Source organism: Rhododendron vialii, chromosome 2a, assembly GCF_030253575.1.
Source record: "Rhododendron vialii isolate Sample 1 chromosome 2a, ASM3025357v1".
In the NCBI taxonomy this organism is placed as follows: Eukaryota; Viridiplantae; Streptophyta; class Magnoliopsida; order Ericales; family Ericaceae; genus Rhododendron; species Rhododendron vialii.
In genome coordinates, this window is record NC_080558.1 from 29,403,404 (window position 1) to 29,424,810 (window position 21,407).

The 21,407-nt window shown below is 43.9% G+C and overlaps 1 protein-coding gene across 1 annotated transcript in view; it reads right to left on the bottom strand.

Annotated features, from left to right (window-relative positions):
• LOC131316088 (GDSL esterase/lipase At5g45670-like) overlaps positions 1 to 21,407 on the bottom strand; it is a 105,226-nt gene that overhangs the window by 14,409 nt on the left and 69,410 nt on the right. Inside the window, exon 3 of the mRNA XM_058345361.1 lies at positions 3,636 to 3,881. Coding sequence (XP_058201344.1) covers positions 3,636 to 3,881 — 246 coding nt within the window. The remainder of the gene's footprint in view (positions 1 to 3,635; positions 3,882 to 21,407) is intronic.

The window sequence follows — 21,407 nt, forward strand, 5'->3', positions numbered from 1 at the left end:
CACCTAAATGAAGTGAATAAACGAAAAGCAGTTAACTTACAGTGAAGAGCACCTGTGTTATCTCCCTAGTAAGGTCCTCGGTCAAACCACTGACAGCCTTGGAATTTCGAGGGAGAATGCAGCCCCGGAGCATCCCGAACGCCGTGCCAAGGTTGAAGACGCTGTCTGCATGGTGGATCAAGCGACCGACATAATGACGAAACTTCAGGGCCCAGGGAAGATCCTTTGGATGGACCCAGCTACCACCGTCCCCTTCGCCGGTCTCCTCCTCCTCAGTAATAAGGATCGTCTCTTTCTCCTTCCCCCTGGCTCCGTCCCCTTCCTCATACCAAGCCCTTTTCTCCGGGGGCCCTTATGGGGAAACGGGGGCTACCCTTGAGCTTTCGGCACCAGGAGTACCGAAGATAGACCCTCTGCCACGACCCTTCGGCCTTTGGCGCCCGAGGTTCAGCACCTCCCGAGTTCCCGGACCAGCCATTTCCTCACTAAGCCCGGTCCTCTCAGGTGTCTCCCGGTTGATCTCTACTCGGATTATACCCTGAGGACCGGAGTTGCTCCCTTTCGTCTCTGGGGTACCGACTTCCCCGCTGCTCGCTTCCTTTCCTCTCCTCTCCCTCAGCCTCGTCCTCGACCTGCTCGAGGAACCCCATGTTGCCTCGGCCTCTTCTTTAAGTAGGTCGGAACGTACCCGAGCAGATCAGGGGCGTACCGGCTTGTGAGAGGGATGGCGTACGCAGCGCTGATCTGAGCCCAGACTGCTCTCTCCCAAAGGCCCTGTACGACCTCGTTAACTACAAAACACAATCAAAAGAGGGAAGAAGAGTCAATATATAAGAGGAGATAAAAAAAAATGCAAGGCATGAACTAAGGAAAGAAATCTACCGACCAGGAGTTTCGGTCCGAATTGAACCGTGGTCGCGGTATCAATGCTCTCTCTGGGCCCGAACATGAAGTTCCCAGAGATCGAGACATAAATAATCGCCCACTCTTCGGAGTCAAGCAGACGATCTATCAAAAACGTGTCGTCCCACGTCCGACAGGAAAGGTAGTACCGAGCGTTTTCTCGATTGATCCCAACCAAGTATACTCCGAAGAGTTCTTCCAGCCCGAAGGTCAGATTGTACTGCCTCCTCAACTCTATGATGCTAGTAATGATTCGATAGGAATTCACCGTGAGGAGGTAAGAGTCAGGGTTCGGAGCACCCGTCGCATGAACTGGTGGAGGGGGAATCTATTTCCCCCCTCGGTGATTGCCATCAAGGGAAAAATCAATTCCCCTGTCGGTGAGGAAGATCATTGGGATTGGCATTCGGAAGCAGCTAGACCTCGACATCAGGAGGGATGCTGTAAACTCTCTTGAACTCGGCGTAGGCAGCCGAGGTGCCGTTGAAATAGTGATATTGATAAGGACACGACCTCATCGGTCTCCTACGTCCCCGGACCTCCTCAAGAGCACCCACGAATGGTCCTGGCACTTAATTCAAGGTACTAGGAGCTTCCATTTCCTGGGGATCAAATGTCGTAACTACACGAGGAGCTCTAGAGGGGTCAAGCGATTCAATATGGTCAACCGGGGTTCGGTAAAATGCTCGGATCCGAAGTGCTTGACGGATGTCCTCGGGAATATTAACATGAGAAGAGGCAGAGCTACTGGAACTGTCTGAGGAGAGTTCAACGACCATTCATCCCTACCTAGCAAAGAAAAGAATGTGTAAAAACCCGTTAGCTATATGCCTAGGGAAAAACAAGAGGATTTAGCGCTTAGGAAAGAATGGTCGTCGGTCTTCGGGGATTCTAGGTCCCGGTCTTTATCAGGATACTCCTCCTCGGGAAGAGCTCCTGGGGCCTTTAACTATTCCTATCGTCTCGGGATGAAGATAGGCCTCGGGATGAATACAGGCCTCGGGAAGAACATAGGCCCTAGGAAGAACATGAACAACACCAGAAGAAGCCAGCGCCGCCATGAACCAGACGCCGGTGAGTGGTGTCTCAGCCGTAATGCATGATTAAAATGATGAAAAAACTTGCCCAAAAGCGTCAAAAGCTGAAGATTATCGTTTGGAGAATAATATACCTGAGTTTTGTGCGAGAATCTGTTGCCAAAACGCTCGAAATTACATTTGAAGGTTGGAAGTATCGGCGGCAAAGTCTTAGCGTCCTGGAATCAAAAAGATGACCATCGTATCCCAATCTCTCCCTTTTTTATAGCAGAGCTTTCGAAGGGTCGCGCGGGAAACGAAGCGTCGTGCACAGAGCCATTGGATCACTGACACATGGCTCCATCTGACGATCAAAAGCGAAGGCTCTGCACCGAGGTCAGAACGCTGAATCACTAAGCCATTGGCATCCTGACACGTGTCCCTGAAAGGACGGCCCGTACCAATCAATTAACATGGCACATGCCGAGACAGCTCATGACATCAATCACCTCGGCGATGATCGACACGTGGCTCCTAGGGCTGGGGCTAGCACTCTGGTAATTACTGACATCACTCTTCACCTTGGTAACCTGAGTATTGAAGGTCAAAGCACAGCAATTCACGAGAAAGATCAACTCCCTAAAGCTAGAAGGTGACACTCTAGTAAGTTGAGGGGCTATTGTGGTGGCTTCGGTTACGAGCTCGGTAATTAAGCTTGGACGCCGTGAGCCGAGGTCCTGTAAGTGTCCAGTCCGCAATCCGGTGCAGGCAATGGACCCCGGTGTGCCGTTCGGCTTGTAGGTTGGAAACACTACCCCGGCGATGGCTTCGGTAGCCTCCAACAATACAGAGCATGTTTGTTTTGTGTTCCCGAAGCCGCCTAAGAGAAGTAGTTACGCCTGATGGGGCCCATGAGGATTGTGTGGCAAGTGTAATCATTGGGATCAGATCTGGCCATGTGCTCTGTAACCGCTTTGCCCCATTCGTCACATATGACGTTACCCAAGGCGGTTACCCGAGCGTATCCTCCACGCGTTAGCTTGTAGGCCAAGTAAACCTAGGTCTATAAATACAAAGAGATACTCACCTGGAGAGATAAGTCATTCTACCCTAACCCTAGACCTACATTCTTTCCCTGAGATCTAACTTGATCATCGGAGGGTCACTGGGCAACTCCAGCCCTAGTGACTTATTGCAGGTCCAGTAGCAGGAGCGCGTACCCGTGGAGGAAGGAGCCTAACCTGAACTACGGTCAAGGTCCCGTCAAATCGAACCCCTACATTTTGCATATCCTTTTTTTTATGGGTTTTCAGGATTTTTTCCTGGCACTTCCTTCGTCATAAGAAATCTGTTTTCAGCTAGGATTTTCATGGGAGAATTATTTCCATCTCTAATACCAAATTTGGCCTAAAATTAAATTATGACATCTTTAGTACTTTACAGTTTTTTTTTTAATTGATTAGTGTGTAATAAGGAAATCTACAATGGTAGTTGATTCCTAGCTAGTAGAATTAGGAGTTCATTTCCATCATTTGCCAGTTGTAAGCCTTAAGCTTACTCTTCATTTTCCAGTTGATCCTGTAAATCTGGTAATCTCCACAATCTACAGAACTGGAAAAAAAAAAATTCGTACAGCTTCCTAGCATTTCCCTGCATCTGACGTTAAAAATAGAAGGATAAACTAAAAGCAAAAAATACAGAAATTCTGGTACGTACCTTTAACTGCTGCGAGTACTGTTGGATTAGAACAACTGCATATTGTTCTGGGGTATATAGGTGGCTTGTATTAAAATATTGCGGCAGTAAGTAGTTGTTAATGTAGTCGTTACTACCCATTCCAACATAGTATATGCACTTGCTGAGGTAATTTTCAGCTTCCTCTTTACTTCCTAGTAGATCGCCAATGCGTGACACTATGATTTGATGATTTAGTAACTGCTGATTCAAGCTTATGACATCCCCCTGTTGGGAAAAAGAAAGGAAAAAGACAAATAGAATCAATTAATACTTTTCAAAGTGTAATTTTCTGTAATCCTCCTTCGCTAGCCGCCGCATGTTGATAATCTACTATTTTGAGAGATGGTGTGAAATATAAACATATATTTTATCCCACACTAAGGATATATGTAACTGTGAATTTACATAATTATTAACTATCTTGAGCAGCATTTTAATTTCAATGACGAATGGGTCACATTTTTCTTTCCTTTCATCCACAAGGAGATAATTGACAAATATAATGAGAAATACACGAAAACGGACAGGAAAACTACGATTAAAAAATAAAACAACATATTCCACAACTATACAAGTAAGCCTAATAGTCATGACTGTAAGTAATTTATTTTAATCAACGGGTATCTGTAATCTTAATGTAGGGAGATTAATAAGTATTTAATATCATGGAGCTCGTAATATAATTGAGATAAGGACGGGAGTGCAATTATAATTCTGTAGTGGGGTGATAAGTAGAATATACCTAAGGAGCTCAGCACTACCAGGCCTACGGACCTGGGGAGTACAAGCTACCTTCCCTCCAAGCCTCCTGTAGGGACCTACAGGGAACGGAGCAATGACCTTCCAGCTCCATTCTCCGGCCGAAGCTTGAAGAAAGTCCAAGGACCAGCTCCGGCCCCTAGCTCCCTTGTAGAGCGTAACTACTACGGTATCACACGAAAGATATGCTTATTTAGATAAAGATGTCACGACAGGAAGGATGAATCCTAAGGGATAAGGGAAGGCTGGGATAAGCCCAAAGGGCCAGAGATATGCACAACCATGATTAAAGATGGGATTCCTAGCCCTGGCAGGAATCCCGTGGATTCCTAGCTAAGGTAGGACTCCACACTCCTTAAAGAGGAGATCTGGAACCTACGAGGTATTATAATCCTACGAGGACTCAAACTTTGATTGTAATGCCTATAATTACGACGGTAGAACACCAATATACGGGACACAACTCTAACACAGAGAACTTCCATTCATTTACAACAAGGTTTCTACTGACTTAGGCATCGGAGGGTGGTTGGCTTGCCACCATACCGGTGACACAAGTTATCAGCTTTGTTTTGTAGGTTCAGGTCGGAGCTATCATCAAAGTTGCTTCATCAGCTGGCGCCGTCTATGGGAAACGAATTTTTCCTTACGATGAACAGCTTTGTATGGTAGAAACCCGATCAAGCAGAACAACAATGGCTTCAGATCCCGAACAAACGGGTATCGACGACGCTGCAAAGGCCGCCACTACGGCTAAAATTACTGCTGCAGCCAAGGTTGCCAAGGCAGCCGAGGTTACCAAAGCAGCCAAAGCTGCCGAAAAGGCTACAGAAGCAGCAGAAGCGGCCAAGGCTGCTGCGGCGAACCTATCAAAGGGTAATCAGATCACCCCAGAAGCATTTGCCCATATGCAAGAACAGATAAAGACCTTAACCCAAGGGTTACAGACCGCGAGGCAAGAAAACGCAAACTTGCGAAAACAAATCTCCGAGTCAAGTATCCCGAGATTGCAAAATAGTCGCCATAAAGACGACGAGGACATGGAGGAAGGCGAATCCAGTGAAAAGGAAAGCCAAAACCAAAGAAAGTATGGTAATCCACCCCTAAAGAAATCGCCTCACGAACAAGGGATGATACTCAAGAAGCAACCCAGAAAGGAAGACACAAGCAAAGAGTGAAAGGACGGTGCTACACCCCGGTCCGGCCCCATTGGAGAGATCAAGGTCATCCATGGGGAATTTGCCGGAGGTGGAAAGTCCAGCCATGCAAGAAAGGCCCACCTAAGAAAATTGCAAACGGAGGAATATTTGGAGGTCAACACAATTGACCGCCCAAGCAAGATCCAGAAAAAAGAGGAGATACCCATAATTTTCTCAGAAGAAGATCTCAAAGGGATCCAGATCCCCCATGATGACCCTCTGGTCATAACCATTGTCATAGCAAACTACCTCACACGAAGAGTATTGATCGACAGCGAAAGTTCAGCCGATATACTCTACCTTCATGCATATGACCAGTTAAAGGTCGGACGAGAAAGGCTAAGGCCTATGGCGTCACCACTAGTTGGATTTGCAGGTACGCCTGTTTACCCAGCTGGTCAGATAGCACTACCAATTACTATGGGAGAGGAGAAAAGTCATATTATGCGTATGATTGATTTCATAGTAGTCGACTGTCCCTCAGCATATAATGCAATCCTAGGAAGGACGACTTTGAACAAGATTGGGGCAATAATCTCCACTTACCATTTGATGATAAAATTCCCAACATTAGAAAGAATTGCATGTATCAGAGGAGATCAGAAAGCAGCACGGGAATGCTACATTACTTCACTCAGAGGAGCTACCATTACCATGAATATAAAGAGTCTCGACACTCAAGATGAAGAGAAACTCCAACATGGAGAACCCATGGAAGAGCTTATAGAAGAACTCCTGGAGTCATGGCAATCAGGAAAACAGTAAGGATTGGAACAGGATTGAGTACGACGGCAAAATCAGAGCTGCTGCAATTCCTAAGAAGAAAAAATAAAGACGTTTTTGCATGGTCCCATGAAAACATCCCCGGAATTGACCCAAGGGTCATATCTCACAAGCTGAATGTTGACCCCACTGTACGTCCAGTTAAGCAGAAGAAAAAAGCCATTGCTCCAAAACGAAATGAGGCGGCAGCCAATGAGGTAGATAAGCTCATTCAAGCGGAGTCAATCCGTGAAGTTTTTTACCCCGACTGGTTGGCCAACGTGGTCATGGTGAAGAAAGCTAATGGCAAATGGAGAATGTGTGTAGATTTCACCGACCTCAATAAAGCGTGTCCAAAGGATAGCTTTCCCCTCCCCAGAATTGACTCTTTGGTAGATTCCACTGCCGGACATGAGCTTCTTAGCTTTATGGATGCATTTTCAGGATATAATCAAATCCAAATGCACGAAGGAGATCAAGAAAAAACCTCATTTATCACTGATAGGGGATTATATTGCTACAAAGTAATGCCCTTCGGTCTTAAGAATGCAGGGGCGACATACCAAAGGTTGGTCAACAGAATGTTCAAGCAACAAATCGGATGCAATGTAGAAGTATATGTAGATGACATGCTGGTTAAAAGTACTAAGGAACATAACCATGTTGATGATCTAGAAGAAACCTTCCAGGTTCTCAAAAAATACCGAATGAAGCTCAACTCAACAAAATGTGCTTTTAGAATCTCGTCAGGGAAGTTCTTAGGTTTCATGGTGTCTCAAAGGGGGATCGAGGCAAATCCAGAAAAGATTCAGGCTATACTCGCCATGCGTTCACCGCGGAATATAAAGGAGGTCCAAAAGCTCACAGGACAAGTTGCAGCTTTGAGCAGGTTTATTTCACGAGCAACTGACAAATGTCAAACATTCTTCAAGGTTTTGAAAAAGGCCTTGAATGGACAACCATGGAGGAAATAGCTTTCACCCAACTGAAGGAGTATTTGGCATCACCACCATTGCTGAGTAGGACTCAGGATGGAGAGAATCTATTCCTGTACTTAGCTGTCTCCCCTCAAGCCGTCAGCACGATTTTGGTTCGGGAAGATCAGGGAACCCAACTCCAAATATATTATACCAGCAGGGCACTACGAGGAGCTGAGTTAAGATACCCCAGAGCTGAAAAAATAGCCTTTGCAATGGTAATATCAGCCAGAAGGCTACGGCCATACTTCCAAGCTCTTCCAATCAAAGTGTTAACGGACCAACCGCTTGGAAGAATTCTCCACTCACCAGAGACGTCAGGCCGACTAATTCAGTGGTCAATAAGGCTTGGCGAATTTGATATAGACTATAAACCTCGAATTGCCATCAAGGCACAGGTATTGGCAGATTTCCTTGCAGAATACACATATCCCGAGCCGGAGGAGCTCCCCAAAGAAGAACCCAAACCTTAGGTCCTTCAGGTCGACGGATCAACACCTAAAGATGCAAGCGGAGCAGGCTTAATTCTAACATCCCCAAAAGGACAATGCCTTAGCTACGCGCTTAGGTTTGAGTTCAAAACAACCAACAATGAAGCCAAATACGAAGCCCTAGTGGTTGGATTGGAGCTGGCAAGTGCCGTTGGAGCTAGCCATGTGCTCGCCAAAAGCGATTCGCAACTGGTTATGGGATAAATCCTCGAGGAATACACCGTCAAGGAGGAGATCATGCAAAAGTATGTGGATAAAGTAAAGGCTTAAGTTGCGAAATTGCAAAGCTTCAATATTGTCAGAATCCCAAGGGAGGAAAACAATGAAGTTGATTATTTGGCAAAGCTGGCCACGGCTAAGGAGGACGCTATTCCACGGAATACACCTGTAAGATACTTAGAGTTGCCAAGTATCGTCTCCCCAGATATACAAGTTCAGGCCATCAATTACAGTGACTCATGGACTGGTCCCATAGTTGATTACATAACTAATGGGACACTACCAGGAGATAAGGTCAAAGCCAGACAGCTCAAGATTAGAGCTGCAAAGTACTTGATGATGGGAGATGTGCTATATAGAAGGAGTTTTTCATTACCTTACCTGAGGTGTCTCACCACAACGGAGTCTTTGCAAGCTATGGAAGAGGTCCATCAAGGAATATGTGGGGATCACCAAGGTGGCCGCATGCTAGCTTACAAACTCCTCAGGTTAGGGTACTACAGGCCCAGCATGCAAAAGGATTGCAACTCTATGGTACAAAAATGTGAAAAATGTTAACGCTTTGCAAATATCATTCATGGATCACCTACGGTTTTAACCCCAATGAAAGGACCTTGACCATTCGCCCAATGGGGGTTAGACCTGATTGGCCCACTTCCCATGGCTGCGGGCCAGGTCCAGTATGCTATAATAGCTGTGGATTACTTCACAAAGTGGGTTGAAGCTAAGGCATTGGCCCACATACCACTGACTTCTTATGGAAGTTAATTATTAGTCGTTTTGGATTGCCACGAGTAATCGTTACGGATCGGGGGAAACAATTTGACAATGCTCAGTTTAAAGCATACTGTATTTCTAAGGGAATACATGTGCATTATGCCTCTGAAGCTCATCCAAAAGCTAATGGGCAGGTCGAAGTTACGAATTGAACCATCAAAAAAGGGATTAAGAAGAGGCTGCGAGAGGCCAAAGGAACCTGGCCGGACGAACTTTATAATGTGCTATGGGCATATCGAAACAACACCCCGAATTGCAACTGGAGAAACACCATATTCTCTTGCATTCGGGGCAGAAGCAGTAGTCCCCATTGAAGTGGAACTCCTCAACTACAGGACTGCAAGCATCGACCACCAAAAAAACCAGTAGGATCTTAGGGCTGAGCTAGATCTCTTGGAAGAAACAAGGGAAACAGCAATGGCCAATATAGCCGTTTACCAGCAAAGGATGGTCAAGTACCATGAAGCACAAGTTAGGCCAAGAAGCTTTCGTACTGGTGATCTAGTTCTACGGAAAGTAGATCCCACTGGGAAGAAAGTGGGCAAGCTCAGCCCAAATTGGGAAGGCCCCTATCAGGTCCTACACCATGTCAAAGCTGGTGCATACTGGCTCGCAACCCTAAGGGGAAAAGAACTACCGAACTCATGGAACGCAGAGCATCTCAAGAAATACTACAAGTAGGTGCTTACAATGGAAGTATATTTTTGCTTTTTAGTTTCGCTTCTGTTTTTAGGAGACTTTCAGCTTTCAATAAAGCTTTAGTAGCAAAGATGTTTTTAGGACCACGTGTTTTACTTAAGTGTTTTACAATTGTTTGCTTTTCCTCCTAAACGCATGATTAGAAAAGAGAAGCAGAAAGCAGAAAACTTAAATTTTATTAATAAATCCACACCCTAAGGGGTGTGGACAGCTTTTTACATAAAAACTTCATGGGTAAACCCACAAAGTTACAACCTAAACACTATCTCCCTCCCTTGGAGGGGAGGGAATAGGAGGGGCCGGCTGTCCTCGAAAAGCTTCCAACTGGTCCCAGTTGGCTATCAGCACCATGCGGACCGTCTTCTCCATGACAGAAATAGATTCTGCCATGGCCTCCATCTTTGAAGATAGCCCATCAATGGCTGCCTTCAGACTCTGCAGCTCTTGACGCAAGTTAGAGGTTTGCTCTTCGTTCGCCATCACGAAATGAGAATTAATTATGAAGTGAGAAGTAACCTCTGAAATTCGTCAGTATTTATAGCAAAATATGGGCGGTTCATTAACCGCTTGCTGAACCAATTAGCACGATCATAATCAAAGCTGTGGGTAAAACCACCACTCTAAAACTGCTTAGAATAATGCGAAGTTACACATCCGATTACCTCGGGTAGTTTAAACGACGGCTTTCAAATTTAAGCAACAAATTTAAAACCCCAAGGGCCAATCTGGTGTGTTATTAATTAGACATAGCACAGCTATGCAAAATGAAGAGCTCAGGAAAATATCAAAGCTCATAGACGTAGCACAGCTATGCAAAATGAAGAGCTCAGGAAAAATATCCAAGCTCATAGACGTAGCACAGCTATGCAAAATGAAGAGCTCAGGAAAAATATCCAAGCTCATAGACATAGCACAGCTATGCAAAATGAGGAGCTTAGGAAAAATATCCAAGCTCATAGACGTAGCACAGCTATGCAAAATGAAGAGCTCAGGAATAATATCCAAGCTCATAGATGTAGCACAGCTATACACTCCACAAAAATTCCCCCAATGAATACCCACGAGAAAATCTAATAAGCGTCTCCATTGTTTGGACACAAACGATGAACACACTTAGGGGAGTAAGACATAGTATATCTATACAACAAACAAACAGAATTCAAAGAATTCAAAAGCAAAAATCTGCAAAAGCAATGCACAAAGACCATATGGAATTGCCATAACACAAAAATGAAAGTATTCTTTCATTTTGTCTACACCTGTCATCCAAAACAGCCTCTGACAGGCTCCAAAAATGATCTCACTAGGATCATCACCAGCAACCATCAAGTTAAGAGCTAAGGCCAAACCTAATGGCCACTTCTAAAGAAACACGGTCAAAATATGAAAGTATTAAAAAGGGTTTAGTTACAGACCCAAATGAATTTAAAGTTTCAAAGTCCCAAGATAGGACTGTCAACAGCCTGCCCATCACCAGATGATGGGCCAGGAGGTGTTACCGCTGAAATTGGAGATTCGAGGGGAAGAGAGACTTTCTCTGGAGATTGGAGAAGGGATACAATTGCTGAACTCGGAGTGGATGTGTCTTTAGACGCTGCATCATCGCCTTCCTCTTCCTCCCTTCGTCCCTCGTCAAAGCTAGAGGGCCCCTCTTCATCATCAACTTCAAATTTGGAAAAATCCAAATTTGGAAAAGTTAAGGCCGCCCGGCTCCTCATGGCTTCGAACCCATCAAAATATTGCTGAGTTATGTCCTGACGGTATTCAGGGGACTGCAGGAAGAGTTCAATGGCTTCCTTTCGAGCATTCTTCACCTTCTCAAGCATCCCTTGGCTCATAACCCTGTACTTCTCCATCTCCACGTCCCATTCAGAAATCTTCTGCTCTAAACTTTGAGCAGCTGCCATGGAAGTATCTCTCTCCACCTCTAGCTCTTTCTTTAACTTCAAAGCAACGTCTCTCTCGGTGGTAGCCTTCTGAAGCTCGGCAAACATCGAGGCGCCTTGTTTTATAAGTTTAAAGTTGGCCTCCATAAGGGTAACAACCTGCTTGCCCAAGCTATGGCTCTGAGAAGTAAGATATCGACCACAGGCTGCAGCCTGCCAGAACAGACAAAGAGTCAGAAAAGAAAAGTAACAGATCATAAAATGATAAGCCAGAGAAAAGGAGCATACCATGGCTAATTCAACTAACATTTGCTCCCCAACCTCTTGAAGAGACATTTCCCCCATCGATTCTTTATCAGTCGTATAAAGCAACTCAGAGGCATGCTTAAGAGCTTCCTGACGGTCACCCAAAATGGAAGGACCAATAGAGACCTTCGACTTCTTTGCAGAAGGAGTACTTCCCACTACTGTACTCTTCGCTTTCTCTTTAAATTCTCAACATCTTCATTGACAGCTTGCTCAACTGCCAAGTCAGGAGTAGGATTGACAAAGAGGTCAGCATCCAAGAAACTTTCGACATTTAGCTCTTTCTGAAGATGAGAGCTTTTTCTTTTCAGAGCTACGGCCCCAGGCAACTGCCTGGCCCTCTCAGCTTTTAATTGGGCCAATAGGGCATTGTCCATCTTAGGTGCCATCTCTTTGCCTTCACCTTCTTCTTCTGAAAAGAAATAAAAACAATATGAAAATCAGCTAGAGGCATAATAGCAAACCAAAATAGAACCACCCAGAGCCTCTGTGGGCTTCTTTAACGGAAAACTGGTTCAAAAAAGGCCCTTTCGTCAAAGAAATCTGCCCGTCAGACATTGCTCCCCACAACGTGGCACAGTCTATCAAGAGGCGCCAAGAATTGGGAACAATCTGGCTAGGTGCCAATCCAAGAAAACTCAGAATATCCCTCACTACGGTGGGTAGAGGCAGAAGCAAACCCTCTTCTAGGGAACCAACGTAAAGGCAAGTCCCATTCTCGACAAAGGAACAGGCTCGTTCTAACCCAGAGGGTTTCCTAAGGGAAACGGATTTTGGAATAGAATATCTAACCCTGAGAGCAGCTAACTCTTCGTTAGTAATGGTGGAGGGAATGTTAGAGGCAGAGAAGGCGGGGATCCTACGGGAACCCCTTGACAAAGGAGCAGGGGCGAAGGATGTCTAACACAGCTAGACTGACCCATGTCAGGCGAAGCCCTAATACTACTACGACGATGCATCGAGACCTCTTCTTCTACGGTCGACTCTTCAGCGCTAAGAATCGACGAAAAATTAATGAAACCTTCCACCATTAGGGTTCCGACAGTGAACCGTGGATACAGAGAAGCAGATAGATAAAAGAGGTCACGGAAAACCCTATTCTGAAGAACAAGGGAGTAAGGCGCAAAAGCCTCTATCATTGGAGAATGCAAATTAATGCAGGAAAAACCAATCAACCTAGCACAGATAAACTCCCCAGGAATGACCCGTGTCGGGTCAGTAATTTCTATACTAGAAGGAGGATCCAGCGTAAAAATGAAGAAAAGAACAGCAAAGAAAGAGGAAGCGTACCTACGGGGGATAAGCTCTAACGGGATGACGGAGAAGAACGACGAAGGAAAGTATCACACTGAAATCGCTTGAGAAGATTCAAATGCCGCTCTAAAATGATAAGTGATCAAAGCAAGGGAAAACCTAAAAGATCGGCACTAGTCCCAAGAACGGCTCCTGGATCTTCGTCGTTCACCTCCCGAAACAAGAAATCTCGACACTTGTCCCATGATGGGACCCGCGTGTTTAAAACTTTCTGAAGAATAGAAAAGAGCGGTAACCTCCATTTGAGCTTTTCCAATGTTCCCAACCTGTAGAGCGAACCTAGAACTTAGGAACAAAGAAGTACCTGATAAGTAGAATATACCTAAAGAGCTTAGCACTACCAGGCCTACGGACCTGGGGAGTACGAGCTACCTTCCCTCCAAGCCTCCTGTAGGGACCTACAGGGAACGGAGCAATGACCTTCCAGCTCCATTCTCCGGCCGAAGCTTGAAGAAAGTCCAAGGACTAGCTCCGGCCCCTAGCTCCCTTGTAGAGCGTAACTTCTACGGTATCACACGAAAGATATGCTTATTTAGATAAAGATGCCAAGACAGGAAGGATGAATCCTAAGGGATAAGGGAAGGCTGGGATAAGCCCAAAGGGCCAGAGATATGCACAACCATGATTAAAGATGGGATTCCTAGCCTGGCAGGAATCCTGTGGATTCCTAGCTAAGGTAGGACTCCACACTCCTCAAAGAGGAGATCTGGAACCTACGAGGTATTATAATCCTACGAGGACTCAAACTCTGATTGTAATGCCTATAAATATGACGGTAGAACACCAATATACGGGACACAACTCTAACACAGAGAACTTCCATTCATTTACAACAAGGTTTCTACTGACTTAGGCATCGGAGGGTGGTTGGCTTGCCACCATACCGGTGACACAAGTTATCAGCTTTGTTTTGTTGGTTCAGGTCGGAGCTATCATCAAAGTTGCTTCATCATGGGGTGAATTATAATTAGTGAAATAAGAAATAGAATCCTGGCAGGATTAGTTTTTTCTTATTTATACAAGGAGCTCAGACTTATTACTCTTCAGGTCCCTATCGTAACCCTATATATACACGTTATGCTCTCTAGGTCAGTTTGAAGTTTTTCTATTATTTAGTAAATAGAGGCAGGCTTAGAGAGAGCAAACAGATCACATAAGAGTCCACATTTGGTTCGTGTTCTAGACGTGCAGAGAATACGATAGAAGATCGTAAGGTATGGTCGAGCAGTATTCGTGGTTTATAGCAAGGTGTGCTATAACAAGTTCAACTAGCGTTCGTGTCGCAGGGAGTTGAGGTAGAACCCTAATTCCACTTTACAGGGTTTTACAAGTCTTATTGTCTAATCTGTACGCGTCATTATCGGGTCTTGGGGATTCAGTTTCCCAACAGTGGTATCAGAGCAGGCTGTAATCACGCGTATGGATTAAACAAACCATGTTGTCCGTAGGTTATAGAGGGTAGAACGTAGAAATGTACTAACCCTTGTTTTGCAGCGTTCTTACCCAGCTATTATGGTCACATGATTTTTATTGATTTTATGTGATTGGATCCCACGATAATTTTTTTCATGGTTATTGTTATTTATTGGGTACCACGATTATTTTTCGTGGTTGTAATAATTAACGTAGCATATGTTATTTATTGGGTGCCACGATTATTTTTCGTGGTTGTAATAATTAACGTAGCATGTGAACTCCAATGGAGGCATAAGATCGATGTTTGTATGTTTCTTCGATTGTAATAGCATTCGACGGTTATTCGGAGATCGAAGATGGTAGATACAAAAGATACAAGTTGTTTGGCTCGCAACAGATTTTTCCAGATTCATAGGGTCTGATTGCAGGGCTATTTCGGCCCAGTAAACGTTGGAATTAGAAAATCTATTCTTCACAAAAGTTGTAGATAATTGAATTTCGAATCCAACCCAATTTGAATCACTTCAATTGGAGGTCGGATGAGGAAGATATGGCTAAAATACTGAAGGCTATGTAGTTTACGCGGCAATACATCAAATCCGAATTTTCTTGCCTAAGCACGGTTGGATTTTGGTTTCCTTGATTGATTCAAACTATCTAAGTCTTCTACACAAGTATAGCCAAAGGATTTCAAGTTTGGAAGGACTCCTTATTGCTTAAGGATTTCAAGTTTGGAAGGATTCCTTGTTGCTCAAGGATTGCATCTTTGACCATAATAGTTGGGATGCATATTTTATTATGTTTCCTTATTTATGTTTATGCATGTTTCTATGAGTGTTTGCATATGTGATAGTTTACCATATTGGAACAATATGGTAATATATGGCCTTTGACCTAGATCACGTTTTTTGCAAACTCAAAAATTTTGATAACCCTCACAAATTTTTTTTTTAAATAACTAAGTGGGAGAAGGGAGTTCATTTTTATAAATCCCGCGGTCTCCATTACTAGGATGTAGATGATGTAATTAATTTTGTGTGATAGTTTTAGAACTTTCCCTCCCATCGGGCAAAATTAATTATGGTCTCATCGGTACAGACTTCCTTAAAGGATAGGTCTATGATAATTGTTGTGTGAATTACTTCACTATCTGAGGTAATTCATAATGGAACAATGGGTCATGGGGCTAGGTAATGGTATACACTTAGCTGTAAATAATAGTATCCTCACCATCTGAGTCACTATTATTATTTATAGGACCGAAGCTATATTGGCTATTTAATTTTACTTGGCACGGTATAGTGTCTAGATAATAAAATTAAAAGGTTGTGCCTATCTACACAAATGATAAAGAGTAGAGACTTCCCATCGAGGCATGCTTTTCACGGTGTGTAGGGTTGCCAATATTTTTCTTTTAACATGTGGTAGAGGGAACCAATATTAAAATGAAATTCAAAGTTTTTTATTGCCCTTCATAATTGATTGTTATGTTATTTGATTCTCAGATTCAAAAATAGGCTCTTTCAATCCACTTGCCATTATTCTCAAAGAAAATAAACTTACTGGACCAAACTATGTTGATTGGAAAAGAAACTTGAATATTGTGTTAACTACTGAGGACCACAAATATGTGCTATCTACGGCGTGCCCTCCTATACCTGAAGAGAATGCCACAGAACAGGAAGCAAAGTCTTATAAAGATTGGGTTAATTAAGGCTGATGAGATGGCGCGGTGTTATATTTTGGCTTCTATGTCGAATATATTGCAACATCAGCATCAAGCTATGGAAACTGCTTCCGATATGATGCTGAACCTCAAAGAAATGTTTGGGGATCAGAATCGGGCAGCAAGGCTAGTTGCTATGAAGAAATTAGTGAGCATCACCTATGTTGAAGGGACCCCAATTAGGGATCATGTTCTGAAGATGATAGCTCTTCTTAATGAACTAGAGATCCTTGGAGCTGAAATTGATGGGGAAACCCAAATCGATTTTTTTCTTAACTCACTGCAGACTGAGAGTTTTAAGCAATTTCGCCTGACTTATTCTATGAATAAAATGCATTTATCTTTGGCGGAACTTCTTAAGGAACTCCAAGCAGCTGAGGGTCTTTTGGTTGGGAAGAAACCACCATCAGTGCTAGTGGCAGAGAAGGCTTCTACTTCTAAGCCGAAAGGCAAGAAGAAGCAGAATAAGTCTCAGAAAAAAGTTGTGGACGCAGTTCATGCGCCTCAAGGTGGAGTGAAAAAGCCTACGGGCAAGTATTTTCACTGCAAGCAGAAAGGACACTGGAAGAAGGAATGTCCAATTTTTCTCAATAAAGTGAACAAACAAAGTAAATCTTTTTCACTAGTTGTTGAATCATGTTTAGCGGTGCTATCTACCAGTACCTGGTGTGTAGATACGGGAGCCACTAATCATGTTTGCAATTCATTGCAGGGGTTCCAGAAAACCAGAAGACTCAGTGATGGGGAGATTTATTTACATATGGGAAATGCTACGCGAGTGGCAGTAGTTGCAGTAGGAAATGTTTTTTTAAATTTTTGTAGTAATAGGAGTTTAATTTTGAGAGATTGTCTTTCTGTTCCTACTATTAGAAGAAACTTGGTTTCAGTTTCTAAGTTAATAAAGGATGGATATTTGGTTTATTTTAGTGACTCTATGGTTATTAAGTTAAATAAACGTTTTATCTGTTCTAGTTCATTGGTGGATGATCTCTACATTATTAATCCTATATTTTCTACAGTGCAACTGCATGAATTGATTAACACTAATAATTTGCCATGTATGTAGAGACCCGAATAATTTTAATTTTTGAATTGTTAACTAAATGCCTAATCGAGAAAATATGAATAAATTGGCGGATATTTGGATTGAGGACTAGAGTGAAAGAATAGAGAATTGAGGGAGTGTGGTGTAATAAAAAGATACATGAGTATATATAGGGGTGTGTGAGCAGTAGGAGAACATTTTTTTTATCTCCATTCTCTCTCTCTCATACGTTCTCCCTCTCTCTCCCTGCCGATCTCTTTCTCTCTCCTCTCCTCTCACTCAAAATTCCACCTCATCTCCCAAAATCTTCAAGAATCAACCTCCCTCAGGCCTTCCATTCGCGTTCTTGAGCTCGAAGATCCGTGGGTCAAGCTTGAATCTAAGTTTCGAAGTTCGAAAGGTTAGGGCTCGTTCAAAAACGCTTGAATCTCGGTCATTGTTGCGAGGTAGGGACTTCTTTACCTCTTCTATGTGTTTATGTGTTGATTTGGTGTAGATTCATGCCTTGGGTTGTTGGATTTTGTTTGTTGAGCGTGCCTTGAAAATCTGCTGAAATCGCTACCCGAAGCCCCGTGGTATCGATACGGATTATGTGGCGTATCGATACAGTAAGCTTATCTTTTTGGACAGTTAGTGTTGTATCGATACGGATTATGGGCGTATCGATACCAGGAGCTTAACTCCAGTTTTGCTCCTATTACTTCTCCGTCGATTGTTTTGACCCCCAATCACTTCTAAATCCTTTTGGACACCTCCTAACCTATCTTAAGCTTATCTAATTGACTTCCTTTGACTTCTCGATGCTATCCTTGTTCCGATGGTCTTCCGTTAGTAAGAATCGAATAAGAAATTACGTAGTTAAAATGTCGTTAGAGTGTATTCTATAGATTATTGATACTTGTGATTGTTCTTGGTGCATTTGTGATGACATTGGCATAACGTATGATGTCCCATCTATGAATGTGGTCATGGGTGAGTCTTAGCTTGTATATTGTGTGAGAAAATAGTCGAATGGGTTGGAAGCTGGTTTAGGGAGTCCCGTAACGCAAGGGGTGAAAATACGGAGACTTAGAGGGGTTTCGTAATGCAAGGGGTGGGAATACGGTAACCCGAGTCGTTAGGGATCACCGTGACGCACGGGGTGGTAACACGGTAATCCTTGTGGCGTTGTACGGTAACGCAAGGGGTGGAAATACAAATGGTGGGAGTTTGGGTTAGCGAGTCGAGTTGGGATTATCTAAGTTGTTTGTGTCACATGACTCATGCACTTAAACTGGATAGAAGTTCACTTTCAAGTCGGTTGAATAATATATATATTCAAGCTGAGTTTTCTTATCCTTCTTCGTTTGCACTTATCAACAAGTTTGCATTTAGCGTTGGTAAAGACTTTCCTACTGGGCTAGTGTAGCTCAACAAAATCCTTCTTTTCAGGTTCTAATGCTGGGCAATAGACTGCATGCAATGGTGTGCTTGGACATGAAGATTTTTGGAAGCTAATTTCATTTAGTTACTTATTCATCTTTGAAATAGACTAACTTTTGGCCAAAGATAGCTTTGTAACTAATTTACTCGTGAATTATCTTTTGACTAAAGTTTGTAACATCCTGAATATGTCGTATTGTACCTAAGTTAATTTGGGCCGTAGTGCCAAGGTCGTATTTCTTAAATCATGGGGACTTGTTTGTAAATTAAACAGGTGGGAAACTCTTTTGGGTAATATGTACAATGCGCGAGGTTCTTTTATTAAAATGTATTACTTATTTATGCTAAAAATTAAGGACGTGACAAATTGGTATCAGAGCATCTAGGTTTGAATACTTTGAGACCGTGGGGAGACTTTTAGTCTCATGGGTTCAAAATGTCACGCCTTTTTAATAACATATGTGTGCTTGTGTGCATTGGCATTACTTGGCTTATGTGGCATTGTGTTTGAATATCGTAGAGTGGCGTAGAGTTGTTTTGACCCGTGTTGGGATAGTTGGGGGGGCTTAGACCTTATGAATTGACATTGTTATTGATGAACCTTCTCTTTCTTATAATTTGTAGCTAGATGCCTCCGAGAACGCGTGCTAGGGCAGGTGAGGTCGAAAGTAGGGGTGGCCGTGGTCGTGGTCGTGGCCGAGAAGCACCGGTCGAGGATGAGGTTAGCCATCATGGGGAAAATCCGAATGGGAATCCGGGGGAAGAGATCGAACACGGTCAGAGAGAGGAGGTACCAATCGTTCAGAATCCATTTGCTAGGGATTTTGTTGCGGCTCTTGCGGCTGCAAATCTTTTGAACCCGGCCCCTAGGGAGAATAACGATAGCCGTGCGATGATAGCTATGAGGGAGTTTAGTCGAAGAAATCCACCTACGTTTGACGGATCGAATAGTGACCCTCTTGTGGCCGATCATTGGCTCGCTCAAACCCGAAAACTTTTCAGGGCTCTTCAAATAACGGAGGATGATTTGCGGGTGAATATAGTGGCCGTTCAACTTACCGGAGAAGCAAATGAATGGTGGGAGTCAGTCTTAGAATCGAGGAAAGACACAAGGAGAGCGGCAAGGACCGCAGCTCAAGCAAATGAGCCAAATGTTGAGAACTTAACTTGGGCGGAGTTTGAGGTGCTCTTCGAGGAGCAATACTTTCCGGAAACGAGTCGTGAACAAATGAGGGAAGAGTTTGAGAAGTTGGAACAAGGGGATATGACGGTGTCAGAGTATGCTTTGAAGTTTCAATCCTTGTCCCGTTTTGCGCCGGAGTTAGTGGCAACCGAAGAGAGGAAGTGTAGGCGATTTGAAAGGGGGTTGCATGAGACTGTGAAGAAGTTTGTTGTGGCGCAACGCAAAGGAAAGTTTTCTGAAGTCGTTGAGTGTGCACGGAGCATTGAGACACCTAAGGAGGCACCCAAAAATCCTTAGGTTTGGGAACCAAGACAACCAATGGGAGGTGTGAGTTCTTCGTCGGGAAGTTTCGATAGTCAAAGGAGGAAGAGACAACGAGATCAATCGTCGACTTCGTAGGGTCCGTCAAATTTTAGGCCTCCACCTTCTTCTTCGTTCGGGACTCGGGGAGTTTCCAATAGACCCTCAAACGTATGCCATGAGTGTGGTCAGACGGGGCACACTCGCGCCCAATGCCCACGAGTTTTGAACACGTGCTTTACTTGTGGGAAGCCCGATCATTTTGCTAGGAATTGCCCGCGTGGGGATAGGGCACGTAGCGAGTCTGGTTCGGTGCAACAACCAAGGGGTGGACAGAGTTCTAATCGACAATCTTTTCGGGGTAATCAGAGGCAACAACAGCCTCATTTCCGTCCGACCACTTCGATTCAGAGATCTCAGGTTGAGAGGGGAGCTAGTTCGTCTACGCCTACTCAGGGTTCCGGTCATCGAGGTGGACATGCTCAGGGTCAGACTACTCAAGGGAGGGCTTTTGCTATCACTTCTGCTTTTCTGCCTCCACCACCTCCTGTCACTTCTCAAGCCCCGGAAACATCGGTTGTGAGGGGTACATTTCTCTTGTTTAACTTCTTCGCTAGAGTATTATTCGATTTTGGAGCATCGCATTCTTTTATTGCTGCATCTTTTGCTTGTGCTTTGGAATTGGAAATCAAGAGTATTAGTCCTCCATTGTTTGTTGACACACCTATAGGAGGTAGGTCGCCTTTAGATCGCATTTGCCGGGATTGTGAACTTATTATCCGAGATCGTTGTTTTATCTTCGATTTTATCATGTTGAACATGTCGGGATTCGATCTTATTTTGGGAATGGATTGGTTGTCTACTTTTCACACCACCATAGATTGTTTCAAGCGTCGGGTCCGTATTTGTTCGCCTGGGGGTGCTTGTTTTGAATTCTTCGGGGAGCGTCGGGAACCAATCGAACCGTACTTGTGTGAGTCTCGGGTGCAAGAGTCGATGTAAGCCTTATTAGCGAGTTTGGCCTTAGATGAGGACGTATCCGCACGTGGGGAGTTACCCCTTGTTGTTTGCGATTTTTCGGACGTGTTTCCGAAGGAGTTACCAAGTTTGCCACCCGAGAGAGAAATTGAATTTTCTATTGATTTACTTCCTGGTACCGCTCCTATTTTTGTACCTCCTTATCGCTTTGCGCCTGCCGAGTTGAGAGAATTGAAGATTCAATTGCAAAAATTGGAGGATTTAGGGTTTATCCGTTCGAGTACGTCACCGT